The 17,981-nt window shown below is 53.1% G+C and overlaps 3 protein-coding genes across 4 annotated transcripts; 2 read left to right on the top strand and 1 right to left on the bottom strand.

Moving 5' to 3' along the window:
* Positions 1 to 813: 813 nt before the first annotated feature.
* LOC148405959 (uncharacterized) lies at positions 814 to 2,002 on the top strand. The gene is made up of 3 exons (XM_088405276.1): positions 814 to 867; positions 1,277 to 1,335; positions 1,410 to 2,002. The coding sequence occupies exons 2-3, from the start codon at positions 1,293 to 1,295 to the stop codon at positions 1,790 to 1,792; spliced, it is 426 nt and encodes a 141-aa protein (XP_088261402.1). The 5' UTR covers positions 814 to 867; positions 1,277 to 1,292; the 3' UTR covers positions 1,793 to 2,002.
* A 2,070-nt stretch (positions 2,003 to 4,072) lies between these two features.
* Positions 4,073 to 6,395, bottom strand: rps18 (ribosomal protein S18). The gene is made up of 6 exons (XM_088405639.1): positions 6,314 to 6,395; positions 5,959 to 6,057; positions 5,090 to 5,176; positions 4,923 to 5,024; positions 4,264 to 4,355; positions 4,073 to 4,181 (listed from the first exon to the last, which is right to left on the bottom strand). Exons 1-6 carry the CDS (start codon positions 6,314 to 6,316, stop codon positions 4,106 to 4,108), a joined length of 459 nt encoding a protein of 152 aa, XP_088261765.1. The 5' UTR covers positions 6,317 to 6,395; the 3' UTR covers positions 4,073 to 4,105.
* Positions 6,396 to 6,496: 101 nt separating this feature from the next.
* vps52 (VPS52 subunit of GARP complex) lies at positions 6,497 to 17,876 on the top strand. 2 transcript variants are annotated; one of them, XM_088404469.1, is made up of 20 exons: positions 6,497 to 6,863; positions 7,483 to 7,564; positions 7,686 to 7,738; positions 7,809 to 7,884; positions 8,606 to 8,673; positions 8,735 to 8,910; positions 9,182 to 9,332; positions 10,231 to 10,331; positions 10,542 to 10,668; positions 11,810 to 11,867; positions 12,633 to 12,766; positions 13,322 to 13,477; positions 14,720 to 14,838; positions 15,298 to 15,421; positions 16,145 to 16,240; positions 16,343 to 16,450; positions 16,675 to 16,740; positions 16,823 to 16,934; positions 17,268 to 17,386; positions 17,479 to 17,876. In XM_088404469.1, the coding sequence occupies exons 1-20, from the start codon at positions 6,786 to 6,788 to the stop codon at positions 17,623 to 17,625; spliced, it is 2,151 nt and encodes a 716-aa protein (XP_088260595.1). In that variant the 5' UTR covers positions 6,497 to 6,785; the 3' UTR covers positions 17,626 to 17,876. The 2 variants fall into 2 exon arrangements, with proteins under 2 accessions (XP_088260595.1, XP_088260594.1); XM_088404468.1 differs by having other exon boundaries at positions 6,500 to 6,863; positions 10,542 to 10,674.
* Positions 17,877 to 17,981: the final 105 nt, after the last annotated feature.

The raw sequence follows: 17,981 nt of genomic DNA, 5'->3' as shown, positions 1-17,981 counted from the left end.
CACGACACGAGCACTTAGTAATCACACTAGCTGGGCAAAAATACTGTCAGAATGATGTGGGGGGGGGGGGGGGGGGGGGGGGACCTCAAAATACTGAACAAGGGTTACACAGAGTGAAACGTACTCCAAAATGCACCCCAAAACTCCTCGTGCGATTGACTTTGAATCTATGAGGGAAAAAAAAATGTTTCCAACGCCTCTTCAGGGTGAATATTAGGAACGCTGGCACCAGGGGTCGCTATTTCCGAAAAAAAAATAAACATCTGTCAGCCGTCCAACGGCGAACTCGGGTATAGGAGGGAGAGTCGCGGAACAAGATAAGCGTGCTGAGCTTCTTTAAGTTTTCAGCACCCTGGCCCGCCAGCGCGGATGCTTCGTAACATGCGCGCGCTTTGACTGACGGCCAATGCCGGAACGGGAAGACCACCCCGTCGACCCCGAAATCCCGAGACCGAGGCGCCGCCGGACGCTGCGGGACGATCGGCGGTCCCGCTCACCGAGCGGACCCGCCCAGGCGGGCGCGAGCGATGGAGGCAAAGTTTCCGCGAGGGCCGGCGCGCTAACCGCAGTAGGAAAAACGCAAGCGACAAAAGTCTTTCAGAGGAGACAAACCGGTCTCTTCACATAGCGTTCACCCATGCACTCTGTTCTTGAGGTGACTCATGTAATTGATTAATTAAGGGCAGGAAAATATGAAGAAATGTAGCTTGACGAGGCCCGCCTAAAAGAGACCGACAACTTGCGTGAGAACAAAAGCAAATTAATTGAAGGCCCGGCCTCTGAGAGGGCTGCGCGCGGCGCCAGGGCCGCGCATAAAAAGACGGCGCCACATCCGCAACAACCCAGGGGCAGACTTGATTCGCTCAGGTGAGTACGTTCTTTCGGCTCGACGCGCCATCCCAGTTTTGGTATCGCCCCGGGGAAAGAACTCGCTTCGGGACTCGGGTCAAGGCGGAGCTCGCCTCAATCGTCTCGTTGAGCTGTAGCGTTTGGATCCTTAAGACCCCGGCGGAAAAAAAGTCGAGGGTGCTTAAGCACGGCGCGGGCGACGTAAGCCGTCGGCGCCGAAGGTTTTCAAACGGGCTGAAGGACTTGGGAAGGGGGCTCGGTCGGGCCGGACGCCGGAGCCTCGGTCGCACGGTCGCCGGGCGGATCGGTAGTCGGCGCGGAGGCGCTTCGCTTCCAGCGGCCGAGCAGAAAGGCGCCGATAGACCCGGACCGGGCTCCGTCCCTCTTTTGCGCGGTCCGTTCATCGCTCCTTTTCACTGTCTTGCAGAACCACGTCTGACGCCATGGGAATTTTGAAGGCGCTCGCCGTTGCCCTTTTGCTAATCGGTAAGTCGTCCGAGTCTCGGCTGGCGCGCCGCGCGTCCGGAGTGGCGCGCCGACTAACCGGATCGGATTGGCAGGAACCGTCGTCCCGCCCGCGACTCGAGGGCAGACCCCGGATGAAAACGACCCGCCGAGCAACCCGGATCCCGATCCCGACCCCGACCCCGATCCCGCCCCCGATCCGCCGACCGTAGACGGACTCACGTGCGTGGATGCAAATTTCCTCCAAGGTTTCAAGCTGAACTCGGGGGTCGGTCTTTCCGTGCGCATTTTTGAAGGCAGAGTTTGGCTGGAGGGCGTCGATTATTCTGGAGGATCTCCAGATCCGGTCACAGATCCAGATTCAAACACACAGGATCCTGATCCAGACCCAATTACAGACCCGGACCCAGACCCAAGCCCGAACCCAGATCCAGATCCAGATCCAGACCCGGCAATAACCCCCGATGACAGAAAGTAATTGTTACATTTGCAGCCCGATTCCCCCGCGTCCTTTAAAATGTTAAGACGCCATCAAGACTATTCCGTCGCTTGTAAATTCCTTTGAGAATCACTTCTTCATCAGCTTAATAATCATGCAGTCCTTCATGGTGTGACATGAAGACACGTGATTGGTTTTCATGTCGTTTGCACTTTTATTTTCTGCTTGAATAAAACTCATGAGCTCGTAGCGCCTGTGTCTCTGGCTGGTTTTTTTTCCTCGCCCGCACGCGCGCAATCAAACGGGAGCCGAAACGACCCGAAAACTTGGCCGTCTAAAACGGGGTCCAAACCCAATGACCGATTGTCAAAACAGCGCTTGCGCATTGCATCGCACGCCACAATCTACGTCTGTGATGGCTTGCAATGTAGCAATTCTTGGCCTGCTCGAGCTCAACCTCACGCGCGCTTCACTCGTTACCTGCAAAATAGCTTGAAAAATGCGCTAATCATACAAGTGCACGCGCACACACGAGGACGAGCACGCCGGCTTCCGGCTGATCTTTCTAGGGCGGGAACTTCCACGTATTCGGAGACCTCTGAATCCAATAAAGATGGAGGGTTGGGAGAGACCCGCGCCGTCCTCCTCCGTTCTCCTCACGCACCGCTTCGAAAAAACAATCCTTTTCTCCTACTTTGCGTGTCCTCTCTCCCAAATGTCCAACGGGTGAACTCGACGCAGATACAGTGACGGATGATTTTTTTGTTTTCTTCTTCATTTCCCCGCAGAACGTCTTGACGCACAGAATGCTTTGCCACACTTGCACTTGTTTTTGTTTTCTTTCCTTCTTTCGCCCGCTGCAGTGAGTTTTTATTCGGAGAACACTTTCAGACAAAGAGCCGACGCCAGACACAAACATGTCGAAAACTGAACACGAATGACCGTGAATCAGAAGAAAAATCAAACAACAATAGGGAGTTTCCTATCGGGCGGAAAGCCAAAAACTCGAGCCGAGCGTTGCGACCGAGGGGAGGAAGGCCCCGCCCCCTCCGAGCGCGCCGCGGGAAGCGGGCCAGCGCCTTAGCTGAGGTCGGTCTCCAAATCCACAGCATCCCCGGGCGATAACGGAACGGGAGGAGGACTTTGGCTCGGGCCTGAAACGCTTTTGGATTTGTAAGATTCCCCGGCGAGCCCAAGCGGAGCCCAAGCGGAGCCCAAGCGGAGCCCAAGCGGAGCCCGCTCCGAGCGCCTCGCTCCCGCACGCTAGGCCGGAGGTGTCCAAAACGCGGCGCAAATCGCAAGCGGAGAACATTTGGCGTCGGACGCAAAAACGCTTTCCGGCCGTTCCCAAAGAACAGATTTTTGATGCGAATCGCTCTTATTTGGGCGCCTTTAATAATCGAAGGACTCGGTTTAGCTCCGGCGCCCTTTCATTTTGGGCTACTTGGGCCCGGAGCGAAACATTTGCAAAATCCCAGTATTAGCGGCGCCCGGGTCAGCGACGCCACGGCAGCGCTTCCCGTTCCACCGTTTGGGCATTTTTCGTCCCGTCTCCACCATACGGACGCCGATGTCTTTTTCTCCACCATACGGACGCCGATGTCTTTTTCTCCGTGCACGTTTTGGGGAAGGTAAGCTGCCGCGGATGAGGGAACGCCGTATTCGTTCCTTTTTGCCACCTACAGTATATACTTGCGTGGGGTAGGGTTCCGCGCTTGTTCTTCTACTACCTAAAACGGCGATTCTGGTACCAAAGTCATCGACAACTTTAGTACTTCACGCTGTAAAAGAATCAATGACTTGATACATCCGTGACTTTTGCTACGACCTAAACGGATCTCTTTATTACTGAAATAATCAACGACTTGTCATTTCAGTCAAGTGCTTGGATTTTCTCAGTGGCTAAAACAATTATTTTAGTACCCAAGCAATCACTTTCCAATTAATTCCCCAAGTTAAGCAATTGCTTTTGGCGCTAGAGCAGCTAAATAGGACTTTATACCCTCGCTATTCGAAGGGGGAAAAAAACGCTCCGTCAAAACGCCCCGTTCGTTTGCTCTCACCGTCGCGACCGCCCGGCGTCAACGCCGTTTCTGACTTTGGAAGGAGCGCGGCGGGCAAAAAGCCGGGCCGCCGCCGGGACGTCGGGTGCGGAAAGGAGTAGCGCTCCCAACTCCCCGGCGATTTAACGCGCGCAAGCGGTATCGGACGCGGGATCGGAAGCGCGACGGGTCGGCCGAGCAAGCGTTTTGTCGGGGGAAACCTTTGCAACGGGGGCCCTCGGAAAAGGACGCGGCGACGGCGAATGACAGACCGGAGACATTTTTTTTTTCTTCTTTATTGAAAAGGACTTTACTTCTTCTTGGAGACTCCCACGGTGCGACCGCGGCGGCCGGTGGTCTTGGTGTGCTGACCGCGCACGCGCAAGCTGCGAGACAAAGCGGCGGAAGGTTAAGAGGGGAAGCCGCCCGCCCGGGGCGGGGGCGCAAGTTGGCCGAGGGAGGCCTCACCCCCAGAAGTGGCGGAGGCCGCGATGGGCCCGGATCTTCTTCAGCCTCTCCAGGTCTTCTCTCAGTTTGTTGTCCAGGCCGTTGGCCAGCACCTGCGAGCGGTCGGGGCAAACCCGGCTCCGTCAAACAACTTGCCCTCGGGCGTATCCGTCGAGCGCGCTTATCCCTACTGAAGGACAAGCCAAACTTCAAGCGCTAGAGACCGCGCCGCGCCCACGGACGGACGGCGCTCTCGGTTCAATATTTTGGACATTTCCAGCGCCGCCTAGGGCGGAGGGCCGCAAGCGCCGCAGTTTTCGCCCGTTTCGGAACGGCCTTCCTTCGTCCGTTTGCGCGTCGGGCCGGCTCCGTCCGAGCCCTTTTCGGGCGCCGCCGTCGACGTTGGCTTCGCGGTAGAATTGTCATTCCCAATCCCTCTTTTTTCCCACCGCCCTCCCTCACCACAAAATGCCGAAAGCGGTCAAAGGCGGCGCGTGAACACAAAGATCGAACCAAAGAAGTAACGAATCGTTAGCCGATAGGCTAAATCCGTCTCAGATCGCTCCACGGACCTATTTTGGTATCCGGGCGCGCTCGGCGAAGCTCCGCCGGTCTGGCCCGGAAGCAAGAGCGCGGTTTCTTTTCTGACGGATTACCGCCGAACCTTTTCTCCCACGCACCTGACTGAACTTGCCGTCCTTGACGTCCTTCTGCCTGTTGAGGAACCAGTCTGGGATTTTGTACTGGCGGGGGTTCTGCATGATGGTCACCACTCGCTCCACCTGCACAAAAAGACGGAAAGAAACGGAAGCATAGAAGTTCCGAGTCGAACCGGAGCGCCGCTCACCTCCTCCTCGGTCAGCTCGCCCGCCCTCTTGTTCAGGTCGATGTCGGCCTTTCTCAGGACCACGTGGGCGTAGCGTCTGCCCACTCCCTGACAACCCCGACGACGGATGTGTGCACAAAAAAAAAAAAAAAAAAAAACTGAGGAAGCGCCAGACACTTCTCAATAGCCACAATCATTATAAGCGAATGATCGGCGGAGCGCAAACTACAACCCGGGGGCCTTTTGCCGCCTGCCATCCACATTTGGGCAGCCCGTGCTGCATACATATGAAAAATACATCGACATTGATTGCAAACGTCAAATAATTAGAATGGTTTGACGATAGATGATGTTAGGGGTAAGAAAAAAAAAGTTAGACGAGGGGTGTCAAACATGGGGCCGGGGAGCCTAATCTGGCAGTCTTGCTTGTGATTTTGCTCCATGGGGCAAGTTTGATATCCTTGATTTAGATACTGAAATTATTGAATTCCTCATGCGGCTGATTGAAAAACACTCCTTAAATAGCTTTTTAGAAACACGATAGCTCAAGAATCTGGTTTTGGGGGTTGTCGGATCGCCTGTCAGCCAGCCAAAAACAGCCGCTACTAGAATTAAGAGCGGCCAAATCCCACCCCGCCATTCGGAGCCATAACACCAGTCACCCGTCATAAAGTAACCAGTTATTTAGAAATGATTGGTGTGCGACGTGACACAGCCCAAAAGACGATTGACATTAGTCACGTCGGCGTTATAGAAATTCTATTGTCGCTAGTTAAAGAAGTTTGCATGTTTAGAGCGTTTCATTGTTAGGGCATGGCGTGGGGTCGCTTGGATGTCGCGATGGCCGCAGGGGGCCCCCGGGCCATAGTTTGCCCATCTTCCTCTCCTACCTTGATGGCAGTGATGGCAAAGGCGATCTTCCTCCTCCCATCAATGTTTGTGTTCAAAACACGAAGGATGTGCTGGAACTTCTCAGGAATAACCAAAGCCTGCAGAACCAACACATAAACAGTCAATTATTCGATAGTTACTCGACCCACGCAGTCACAGTTACGACATGAGCGGCGGCGGCGGGGACGACTGCAAGTTCGCAAATAAAGTGCGTGTTCGTCCTCGCTTGGAAACAATTCCGCGCGCCATACGCTCACACACGCTCCAAGCGCCCTTTAAAGTCCCCCGAGCAACAGATGAACGTCATATTGTAATGGATGGCTGGTGATTCGCTTAGCCGAGGAGAATTCTCACCATCTTGAAAGCTGGTTCCACACAAAGAGGAAGCGGTGCCTTTCTCGCGATAGTTTAACAGCCGTAGGGCGGAAGTCGGTCCATTCTTTTTTAATTGTCCGACAACTCTTCCAACGGAAGGAACACATTCCCGTGCGTTACAATTTTCCTTGCTTAGTTTTGGAAGGCACCAGACATCAAGAAGAGCCAGGACATCGCTCTAGTTTCTTTGATTAATACATTTTTTTAAGACGCATATTTTGTTTTTGTAAATGCTTTACATTTTTCTATAGGTCTGTCCAATTCATTAATGGGGTGATGTATTTTTTAGAAACGACAAAAACACAAATATGAGTCATCTGATGAACGTTGCTTTTATAAAATAATTATGTTTTGACCGTTTCGTTTAAAATACAATTACAACATTAGGTAACCCAACATAAGGGAACTATTGAAGTGACGTGACGCGTCACGACGTGACGTCAGATCAATAATGGCGGAGGAGGCTGTAGTGGATGTAAACGCTACGGAGAGGGCGACGCCGGCGGCCATGGCCTTCTTTCCCGACGAGGTGACTTTTGGGGAATGCCGAGCGCCTTCAGCGAATTGTCACATGTTGTTCTCTCACGTTTGCTTCCTGAACAAGCCGTCCTCTTTCTCTTCCCCGGAAGTCATTAGCTTCCATTCGTTAGCTTCAGCGTAACCGTATGACGTCACGGATCGTTTTCTTCGTCACTCCCGTACCATTAGATATCAGCGCCCCTCAAATGATGCTAAGCACATAACGTAGTGTAGTCGATTCCCCGTTTGATTGCGCTGCAGCAATGTGGAGTGAGTACCGGGTAGATTTCCGGTACTACCCCCGGTGTTAAACTGCACATTGCTATATCGCTAGCCGCTATCCCATGAACGAGCGAGCCCACAATTCTGGAAAAGAAGTGCACACCTGACGGTCAGCTGAAAAGCAACTTTGTCCCGTCAGTCTCCTAGCATTTAATGAAGCATGTCTTGTGATGCAAAAAAAAAAAAAAAAATCACAAGGTGTAGCGAGAGAATTCGCCCTGAAAAGTTTTATTTAATTTTTTTATTTTTTTGTAGCATTTGCACTTCCATGTCATTAGGCTCTTTAAAGCACGATGACTCCCGCAAATGAGGCAAACGTGTGCTAACATTGCTTGTTTTTCCCGCAGATGAGTGATGGCGAAATGGCCCAGTTTAACCTGGGAGAACTGGACCTGACTACCGATGACTTAATCCTGGATGAAGTCGACCGTAAGGCCCGCTTTTAGGGATCATCTTTTATCATACATAGGATAACCATCGCACCTCTACGCCGACTTTGTTTTTTTCCGAGACTCGCTGATGCGTTTAAGGGCGTCTCGTTGTCCCGCAGTTCACATCCAGGCCAATCTGGAGGACGAGCTGGTCAAGGAAGCGCTTCAGACGGTGAGCGTGGTCGTTTTGGCGGGAACGCGTCCCCTCGTACGAGCGTGGCGGTCAACCGCTGTTCCCGCAGGGCGTGGACCTCCGCCAGTACTCCAAGCAGGTGGAGGCGGAGCTCGAGCGGATCGAGCGGGCGTCCATCAAGGACTGTATCCTGAGTCATGGTCTTACTGTCTTTAGCCGGCTGAGCGACGTTGCCCGTTTTTCAACCAAATACTCACCTTCTTATCGCTCCGGCTCGTTCGGCGGCCATATTGAGGCCTCCGCAAAATGATGAGTATATACCGCAATACCGTTGATGAGTAGAGACGGTTAAGTTGCATTTGAACTGCGCAGCAATTCAAGTCAAGGATTCAAATCTAAGAGGCGCCATTTTTGACACTTCTCATTTTAAAACAAATACACTGCATACATATATGAATATTTTACACATCAAAATAAGGACATTTGAATCGAAATACTTTGTATTATGCGACAAAATATACTCCTATATCTATAATAAAAATCTAAATTAAAAACCTTTCTTTTCAGCATTCAACAAATGACCAAAAAAAAAAAAAAAAACCTACCAATCTCAGGTCTTTAGCAAGCTGAGCTGTGATTGGTTGTTAGCTGGGGCGGTACGGCTCAGCGATAGTGTGTCGTCTCGCGACTCAGGGACATCGCGGCCGACGGATCTCCCTGTTTTTTGTCCCTCTCAGGTGGGCGGGCGTTTTGTCAGCGGCCGTCGCCTGAAAATGACATCGCGATTGCGGCGTTAGCTCTTCCGCTTTGCGGGAGCCGGGCGGCTGAGTTGTCACGATCTCGTTTCCGCGTTGGGGGCCATTTTCCAATGGCTGTCTTTTTTCCTGAGCGGGTGCGCGCCACCAGACATCAAGGAGAGCCAGAACGTCGCGCTGCTGCATCAGCAGATCTGCGCCTGCGACGCCATTCTGGAGGTGGGCGCGGGCGCGCGGGCGCCGCGCTCCAGCCCACCCGCCTTTGTTTGTCGCCCGGCAGCGCATGGAGGGGATGCTCGGCGGCTTCCAGAGCGACCTGTCGTCCATCAGCAGCGAGATCCACACGCTGCAGCAGCAGTCGCTCAGCATGAACGTGCGGCTGAAGAACCGGCAGGCCGTGCGCGGCCACCTCAGCCAGCTGGTGGACGAGCTGCTGGTGCCCGGCGCCATGATCTCGTAAGCGTCAAAGGACACTCGCTAGTATTTCCAGGTCCTACGTGGGGCGTTTGCGGGGTCTCAGAGAGCGCTCGCTGCCAAAAGTCCCGAATACAGTCGCTAATTCCCCAAATATGGGACGCGCCCATACTTTTGGCCTTCGGTTTTGTATACGTATGGGAAATATCAAGGCGGGACAGTACCCCGTGCGGCGGGGTGAAAAGCCCCAGTCTCGACTTTTTAAAAGGCAGCGAGCGGCGCGTGTGTGAAAAGGGCTCCTCTTTCTGTCCAGCACCATTCTGGACAGCCCGGTGACGGAGCAGGACTTTGTGGAGCAGCTGCACGAGCTCAACAACAAGATCAACCTGGCCAAAGAGCTGAGCTTCCGAGAAACCCTGGCCTGCTCCGACATCCAGGACATCGTGGACCGGCTCAAGGTCAAGGTGAGCCGCGCGCCGGGCCCGCCGGCTCTCTCGGCTTTGGGAAAACCGTTAGAAAGCGTCGAGTGCGTCGATTCATTTGTTCGTTTTCCAAAAAATAAAGATAAAAAATAGCGGACTCCCCGGACGGATGCTTCCGAGTCATCGAATTCAATCGTTTTTCTTTTGTTACTCCGTTTTTGTTTTTTTTATCCCGACAAGCTCAAGATGCAGTATCAACGAGTAACAAATGTGGATCATGAGGTTTTCTTTCGCAGCGCTGTCGTTTTGAAAAGGATACGTAGGGTTTGCGATAGCTTTCTTTACACGTTCTCTCTGCGAGTTTTCCCAGCATAATTGATCACAAAACCAAGAGTTTTGATTTCATTTCCTCTTTGTACCTCAATCCGTCGTCGTCTTCCGAAATGTGACATCGACATCGAAAGGATCTTGTCATCCTCATACATGGCTCGAGACAAACAACAACAACCATCCAAAAAAAAAAAAAGGAAAGCAGTGTCAAAAACACTCAGTCGCGTCTTCTTTTCAGCCTTTGTATAATTCCAAAAACATCACAATGGAAAGTCTTATGTCATCTTTTCTTCACCCGAGCAATTGAGCGTACCGGCATTTTGCGGCCTAATTGTGTTGTCGAAAGCAACGCTCCCTTAAAGCGTCGATCCCGGGGTGTGCAATATCGACGAAAACGAAAGTCGCTCGTTTCATTCGGCCCGTTCGTTATTTGATGGAACGCGGTCTTATTAAAGGGGCCGGCGCGGGGCTGCGGACGACCCCCTTTTGGGCTTGGCTTCCCCTCCCGACGTTGTAAACCTGCAGACCCAGAGTCCGAATAAACTCGATGGACTGAAAACACCCCAAAATAGCTTGGTTTTCACGGCTTCCTTTTCTCTTTTTATTCCAGGCCGTGTCAAAGATTCGAGAGTTCATCCTTCAGAAGATCTACTCGTTCAGGAAGCCCATGACCAACTATCAGATCCCGCAGAACACCCTGCTCAAGTACAGGTGCGTGCGTGGGCGCACAGGCATGCCAAAGGGACAGTTGATACCGTTGCGGGGACGTCACAGTGACGTCGTATATTTCCGAGCCCCTAACCCGAAGCTTAGCCATGGCGGCGGTCCGCCTAACCCGTAGGTGGGCCGCTATCTTGCGTGTCCTCTGCTTTTCTCTCCCCGGCACGCCTCATTTAACCCGGCGGCTTCCGGAACCCGCAGGTTCTTCTACCAGTTCCTCCTGGCCAACGAGAGGACGGCGGCCAAGGAGGTGCGCGACGAGTACGTGGACACCATGGGCAAGATCTACTTCAGCTACTTCAAGTCGTACAGCGGCCGGCTGCTCAAGGTGCAGGTGAGCACCTTGAAGACAGACGCGCCGTCTGTCTTCGCGCCGCGCTCACACGCCCTGTAATTACGCGGCCGGCAGGTGGCTAATTAACTTTAATTGGCTTTGCGTCGAAAAGTTTCCACGGGTTGAAAAAAGGAAGAGGCGGGCGTGCGACATGTGACTCGGCGCGTCTGCGATCCGTCGTCCGCGAACAGTAACAACATGTGCCTGGTCTTCTTTTCTTTTTCTTTCTTTCTTTCCTTTGTTGCGCTCGGTCCCGCCGAGTTCCCCGCGACGCAATCGGAATTGACCGAAGGGCGCCGCTCGCCCGAAACTCTTGGCGGAAACGACGCCCAACGAGAAATAACAATCGCACTCCTGCGTCGCTTCCATTTTATTCTACGTTGTTTATCTGTGCTCCATATGCTGTCGGCTTTCAGTTGCCAATTTATTCAATTTTTTTTTTTTTGTTCCTAATTGAACACTGCAAAAAGTTCCGGACCAAAAGATATTTAAAAATTAGGCTTATTCCCTTGTTTTAAGTTAAAGAAAAAACAATTTTGCAATGGGATGAGAATGTTGTTGTTGTTTTCCTTCATGGTTTTAAGAACGATTTGAGTTCAAAAGAAATTCTTCATTGAGGCAAGTTGCAAATGCAATGCAAGCAAATAGTTCTGTATATAAGGTCAAGTTTAAAAACGTTTGAATTTGAAATAGACTTTGTGTCTATGTGTGTGTATAAAATGTACAAGTGTACGCGGTCTGTCCATTCCGAATCGTCAACTGTCTCTCTTCAGAGTTTATGAATGGCGTACATGTTTTGCGGAGTGATTTATCGTGGCCTTTTATTATTATTTTTATATCATAAAGGCTGAGCAATTGAGTAGGCGCGCTCACTACTGTCATACCTATTAAGAAAACGGGCACCCAAAAAGTGTCAGACTATTAAGAAGCGCAACAATATGAAACAAGAAAAAGGATTTAACGAACTCCGTTTGTCTTCGAGAGTTGAACAAAGGCGCGTTTGTGGGAAAAGTCATTTCAATGATTGTCAGCCATTCGGCTTGGCTAATCGCCTGACAAAGGCTGCCCAGTCACCGCTGTCAATCATTTTTGTGAACTAACTTGCGTGCGTGTGCGTGCGTGCGTGCGTGCGCAGTACGAGGAAGTGGCGGACAAAGACGACCTGATGGGCGTGGAAGACACTGCCAAAAAAGGTATCCAAATGTGTGTGTCATTAATGAGAGCTTTTTAATTGAAGCCGGGGAACGCCTCGTTTCATCGGCGGAGGCTTTGTGTGTGACTTTCATGGCTAATTAAATTGCGGCCAAGGATGGGGAAAGAAAAAAACAAAAGCCAGAAGGCAAAAAAACAAATGCCTGGAGCGTGATGAACGTTTGCGGGTGTGCCCGGCCAAAAGTGCTTCATCACCGAAGGGGCAGCGCTGGTGCCCGGAGTTTCCGGATGCCTCGCTTGCAACTCAAAACGCTCCTGCCTCAAAGCAGCCCCCTCACCGCCAAAGTCCTTAAAAAAGTCATGTCATTCAATCTCCAAAGCAGTAAATGCGGTTTTTAAAACTCGGCTTTCTGACCAATTTGCCAAATATGACTCCGTCCGCCGGTGGCCGAAAATGACGTCGTCCGAATTTGGTCACGTGACGTTAGCGAGCGGAGCCGCCGTGATGTCATTTGCGGCGAGAAAATGAATAAAAACAGCCCAACGCAATATTTATCCAACCGCTTTTTTTTTTTTTTTTAAATGAGAAAGGCCGCATATTGTTGCGATGCGCTCACCTTGGCCTCCGCGTGGCTGTACGGTCAAATTCAGTCAGCAAGACCAATTAAGACCAATAGTGCTTTTTCTTCTTCTACTACTTTTAGGGACTTTGCGCGATCCTGTGATGTTGCCCTGTTTTTTTTGTCGAGGATAAAGAATATGTGTCCGGATGACGACCCATGCTAACCGTTAGCCGCCCGCCGCAGGTTTCTTCTCCAAGCCGTCTCTGAAGAGCAGGAACACCATTTTCACTCTGGGCCAGAGAGGCGCCGTACTGAGCCCCCCCGAGCTGGAGGGCCCCATTCTGGTTCCTCACACGGCGCAGAGAGGCGACAGCAGGGTGAGCGCCGCCGCGCACGCTAGCCGCTCCCCTCGGCGCGTTCGCCGCCGTCGATTTTCGGACCGGCGGTCAGCGCGTCGCGGTTCGGAGACCCGAGTTCGAATCCGGCCGATTCGGGGTCGAAATCCGGCCTTCCCGCGCGGAGTTTGCATATTCTCCCCGTGTCCGCGCAGAGTTTGCATATTCTCCCCGTGCCCGCGCGGGTTCCGGACTACAACCCGGCTTCCCGCCGCGCTCCGAAAACATGCACGGCAGGTGGATTGGATACTCCAAATTGTCCTCAGGCTGCGCAAATGGTTGTTTGTCCCTCCGCGCGCCGCCGTCTGCTGCCCGTCCACAGCCGGGATAGGCGCCAGCCAGCCTGCAACCCCAGCGAGTAGAAGCGGCTCTAGAAAACGAACGACAGAACCAAAGAATTTTGAAGTTGAAAAAGGAAGCACCTGGGATTGAATGTCGGGGCTCTGTAGAGACGCACGAATACGTCTTTGGCATTGGATGAGCTTGGAGGCAAGCCTTTTTCACATTTTTCCCAAATTTTCCGCTTGTCTGGCGCAGTACCCGTACGAGACTCTGTTCCGCAGCCAACACTACGCCCTGCTGGACAACGGCTGCAGGGAGTTCCTCTTCCTGTGTGACTTCTTCATGGTGACGGGAAACTCCGCCCTGGACCTCTTCAACAGCATCATGGGAAAGACGCTCAGCATGTTCCTGGTTGGTTACGTGACCCGTGGCGCGTGCGCAAACGGGAGGCGGGCGCGTAGCATACCTGAAAAGATCCGTCGGCCAACCTTCCTGCGGTTGACGCTGAAACTTGCCGCGGAATGTAAAATGCAAACGGGCAGGTCATTGAAAGCGAAGTAATTGTGGACGATCCTAGGGATCGTTATTGGGCCTGTGCCCGGCGCTACTTCGAAGTATGGCACCCCTCCGTGCAGAATATATATATATATATATATACACATATATATGTATACATAAAAGCACCAGTATCACGACTTGGTGCCGGTATCAAACATTCCCAGCCTCCCGGCCACGCTCGGCTATTTCGGCGAGGACTTTCCAGACATGTTCTCTCCTAATGGTGTCTGCTGCATGCTAATACCTTAGCGCTCAATGAGTTATTGCTGCCTTCATACTAGAGCTGCGCAATTCATGGAGTTTTAGTCGCTATATTGGCTGCCACCGTTAATTAAGCTGATCCACGGCAATATCAACGTTTACATAATCAAGCACGTTTTCAATTACAAGTCAAATCAAGCTCTACCACCAGGGGGCAATATTTCCCCACAAGTTTGGACGACAAAAGCCTCTTGTTTTCTCCCCCTAACGTATTACTTACCAGTGAGAAACGGCACTGAGTTCCTCACCCGACTCCTAAAATTTACAGTGCTAGCCATTGGCAGAAAAATAGAATAAATTGGGTAAGAAATGACCGAAAATGACATTTTGACTGCTAATTGACTCAAATTTGCTTCAAAGTAAATAATGTGCTTGCTTGTAAATAGGCTCTTTTTTTTCATTGGTTTGCACCCAGCAAGAAAGTTAGCTGTGTTGCTCTGTGTGCCAAGTTTTTGACGTGAATTATTGTTTATTTTAGTTTGTAGTTCTTATTTGTAAGAATCAAGCCTTGAAGCCTTGTTTATACACCTCTTGTTTTATAAAAAAAAAGGGGGGGGGCAATAGACATGTTGATGAATAATTGTGATTTCAATTACGATTATTATATTGGCCATAATTGCGCAGCCCTAGTTCATACACCCTTGCTGCCCATTGAGAGCGTCCTGATGCTCGCACGCCGCCAAGCGTCCGGCACTTTGAGCTTTCCTCACAGGTTTGCCGCGTTTGACCGAGGACGGACCGAACGTAGCGGTCCGTCGGGCTTTCGGTCATCCCGCGGTCCCTCGGCAAAGCCGCGGTGCTCGACTGAAAAGGTATTTGTGCGTGCGCGCGCAGAAGAGCATGTCAACGTACGTGTCGGACTGCTACGACGGCATCGCCGTCTTCCTGTGCATCCACATCATCCTGCGCTTCCGAGCCATCGCCGCCAAGAGGAACATTCCGGCTCTGGACAAGTGAGTGCGCGCGTGCGCGAGCCGCCTGCCAGCCATTTGCGCACGCGTGGGCCTCGTCCCCACAATTACAAGGACAGTGAAGACAAAGCCTTCTTTGTGTGTGCGTGCGTGAGTGTGTTTGTCCAGCTATACTTGTGAGGATTTTTTCCCAGCATAGTGAGGACATTTTGAATAAGACACAAGTGTGGGTAATTGGATTTAGCTTGAGGTTAGGCTAAGGCAGCCCTTCTCAAATATTGCCCCCCCCCCCCCGCGCCATGCGAAGAGTAATTGAGTTTTAGACTAAACTCCAACCCGTGTGAACGCTGCAACGAGGTAGTTGTTGAAAGTCGATTTGTATTGGCGATGTTACAAAGGATACATTTTAGGTATACTTGAGGGGGATGACCTCACCAGTGTAGCCTTCCGAACACGTGATTGTACGCACGCCGCCCCTGACGGCCGCCGCGTGTGCATCAGGTACTGGGAGGCGGTGCTGGAGCTGCTGTGGCCGCGCTTTGAGCTAATCCTGGAGATGAACATCCACAGCATCAGGAACACCGACCCGCAGAAGCTTGGGCTGCTCGACACCCGCCCGCACTATGTAGGTCACGCGCGCACGCACGCGACCTTCGCTTCTGAAGGGCCACGACCGGAGGGCCGTAAGACCCGGCAAATGAAATTGTTTTGTGTGCGGTGCGCAGCCATAACGTGGAGTTCGCCGGATGAAAAGCGGCCCCCGGGCCTTGAGTTGGACACCTGTGCGATTTCAACCGGCTTTCTGCACATATTGCTGCGCTTCTTTTCAAATGAATAGCAATCCAATTGGAACGTGAAGCAACTTGATGCTAAATTGTGTTCCGGGAGCCAAAATTGGACTTCTTTATTCTGTCGGAGGGCCATTACCACCGTGAAGTCGAATTTGAAGTGTGATCGAACCTTTTGAAGTTGTAGACAACTTGCAAAGTTGATGTTTTCGTCCGAAACTTGAAGTCATAATTAGCATTTTGCGGGCCTGGGGCCTGCGCTTTAGTGCATTTACTCAGTTGAATTCTTCCCTTTGCTTGTATGCTGCTCTTAAATTAAAAAAAAAAAAAAATTGGGTGGGGGGGGGGGGGGCAACAATGTGCTCCCAAGTGCTCATCAGCACACAAGGATGACGTTTGCATTGGCGGAAAGAAGAAGCGGACTCATCCGGCTTCACGTCTGGGCAATATCGCCCTCTGCTGTACACGCGGCGTAAAGGCGGACAACCTGCCGTCGTTGCGCAAGCTTTCCCCGTCCCGTGCGGTAGCGTGACGCTCCGTTCCCGCGCCCGGCGTTTCAGATCACGCGCCGTTACGCCGAGTTCTCCTCGGCCGTGGTCAGCATCAACCAGACCTTCCCCAACGAGAGGACCGACGCCCTGCTGGCTCAGCTGCAGGTGAGGCGCGGGCAACCCCCCCCCCCCCCCCCCCCCCCCCCCCCCCCCCCCCCCCCCCCAACCAAACGGCCACCCCTCCTGACCGGCCCGCGACCTTTTCAGGCCGAGGTGGAGAACTTTGTGCTGAAGATGGCGGCCGAGTTCCCCTCCAGAAGGGAGCAGCTCATCTTCCTCATCAACAACTACGACATGATGCTCGGCGTGCTCACGGCAAGTCCCCGCTGGTTTCCCATCCTTTCCATGCCTTGATTGCAAAACGGGACGTTATTTCAAATTGACGATATTTCGGCCTAAGATCCGGTCGCGTCGAAGCAAGCGCTCGTCGTGCGCTTCTGGGACTAAGGCTAAGACCCAAGAAGTAAATGTTGCAGGGAAGCTTTCATTTTGGCTTTTAGTTCCTAAAGTCGCAAGTTGACGTGTGGCGTTTTGTCCAGGAGAGGGCAGCAGACGACAGCAAGGAGGTGGAAGGCTTCCAGCAGCTCCTGCTGGCCAGGACGCAGGCAAGCGCCTTATTCCCCGGGTCACGGGTCACGGTGAAAGGCGCGCCCGTGACGCCGCGCCGCGTGTCCCGCCGCTCGGCAGGAGTTTATTGAGGAGCTCCTGTCGGCGCCGTTCGGAGGGATGATCGCCTTTGTGAAGGAGGCGGAGGCGCTGATGGAGAAAGGGCAGCTGGAGCGACTGAAGAACGACGAAGGTGAGCGGCCGAGGCGGGGCGGGGCGGGGCGGGAGACGCCGGCGTCCCAGCCGCGGCGCAAATCTGGCTTGCCCGTGGCACCCAATCGCCCCTAAAATGATATGAGAGCCATAAAGCCGCGCTATGACATATGGGCGGCCGTGAGCGGGAGAGAGAGCTGCGCGCACGCGTGACCGCTTGCGTCCTAACGTGAAGCGCTTGACGCCTCCGCTCTACTTCGCCGCCGCAATTTGCCCAAAACGGACACCCGGTCCAAAACGCCAAACCGATCCACGTTTGTGAAAAGGCGTCGCGTCAGATTTGCACTTGTTCTAAAAGACGCCACGCGCTCAGCTCGCATCTGCCAGCTGGTGCGAGGCTTCGCCGCCTCCTGGAAGCAGTCGGTGGAGGCCATGAGCCAGGACGTCATGAGGTCCTTCACCAACTTCAAGAACGGGACCGGCATCATCCAGGTGAGCTGGCCCGCGTTTCGCGTCGTCCGCGTTTCGCGTCGTCGGATTTGCGGCGAATCCGAAAGGGAGCCGACGTCTTCTTTGCTCGGCAGGGCGCCCTGACCCAGCTGATCCAGTACTACCACGGCTTCCACAAGATCCTCAGCCAGCCGGCCTTCCGCGGCCTGCCGGCGCGCTCGGAGCTCATCAACCTGCATCACCTCATGGTGGAGGTCAAGAAGCACAAGCCCAACTTCTGAAGGGCCGCCGCCGCCGCCGCCGCCGACCCCTCCTTTCCCGGGCCCCGCGGGAAGTCCCAAAACGTCCGCCGAGAATCCCCCGCTCGTCGGACACTCTCGCTCCTCTCGTCGCCGTTCGGGAATCGGCGGCAAAAGATTCGCCCCGCCCGAAATACGGCAAGGAACGATGATTTTGCAAACGAAGCTCGCAATTGCCTCCGCGGGCCACGAGTGACCTCGTCGAACAATAAAAGTGGCGCTGCATCACCACATTTCCTTTGCTTTCCTGCGCAATTTAGCGATAGCTCTGCTCGGAGGCCGCCAGATGTCGCCGTGGCGTCGTTTTGAGCTCGGGGGGCGGGGGGCTGCGCCGTCGA

The sequence above is a fragment of the Hippichthys cyanospilos genome, chromosome 21 (assembly GCF_059441005.1).
Source record: "Hippichthys cyanospilos isolate Australia breed blue-spotted pipefish chromosome 21, RoL_Hcya_1.0, whole genome shotgun sequence".
NCBI classification, from domain to species: Eukaryota; Metazoa; Chordata; class Actinopteri; order Syngnathiformes; family Syngnathidae; genus Hippichthys; species Hippichthys cyanospilos.
The sequence above is the reverse complement of the archived record's forward strand: the minus strand, read 5'-3'. Positions and strand labels throughout refer to the sequence as shown.

What these genes read in the sequence shown, in the direction of transcription:
- vps52 (XM_088404468.1), top strand. Translation starts at nt 6,786, where the DNA reads ATGGCGGAGGAGGCTGTAGTGGATGTAAACGCTACGGAGAGGGCGACG. An exon ending in GGAAGACACTGCCAAAAAAG is followed by an intron (nt 11,868 to 12,632) that starts GTATCCAAATGT and finishes CGCCCGCCGCAG; the next exon opens with GTTTCTTCTCCAAGCCGTCT. An exon ending in GCGACTGAAGAACGACGAAG is followed by an intron (nt 16,935 to 17,267) that starts GTGAGCGGCCGA and finishes CCACGCGCTCAG; the next exon opens with CTCGCATCTGCCAGCTGGTG.
- rps18 (XM_088405639.1), bottom strand. An exon ending in TTGCCATCACTGCCATCAAG is followed by an intron (nt 5,177 to 5,958) that starts GTAGGAGAGGAA and finishes CGGGGTTGTCAG; the next exon opens with GGAGTGGGCAGACGCTACGC. An exon ending in AGGACGGCAAGTTCAGTCAG is followed by an intron (nt 4,356 to 4,922) that starts GTGCGTGGGAGA and finishes GACCGCTCGCAG; the next exon opens with GTGCTGGCCAACGGCCTGGA.
- LOC148405959 (XM_088405276.1), top strand. Translation starts at nt 1,293, where the DNA reads ATGGGAATTTTGAAGGCGCTCGCCGTTGCCCTTTTGCTAATCG. An exon ending in CGTTGCCCTTTTGCTAATCG is followed by an intron (nt 1,336 to 1,409) that starts GTAAGTCGTCCG and finishes TCGGATTGGCAG; the next exon opens with GAACCGTCGTCCCGCCCGCG.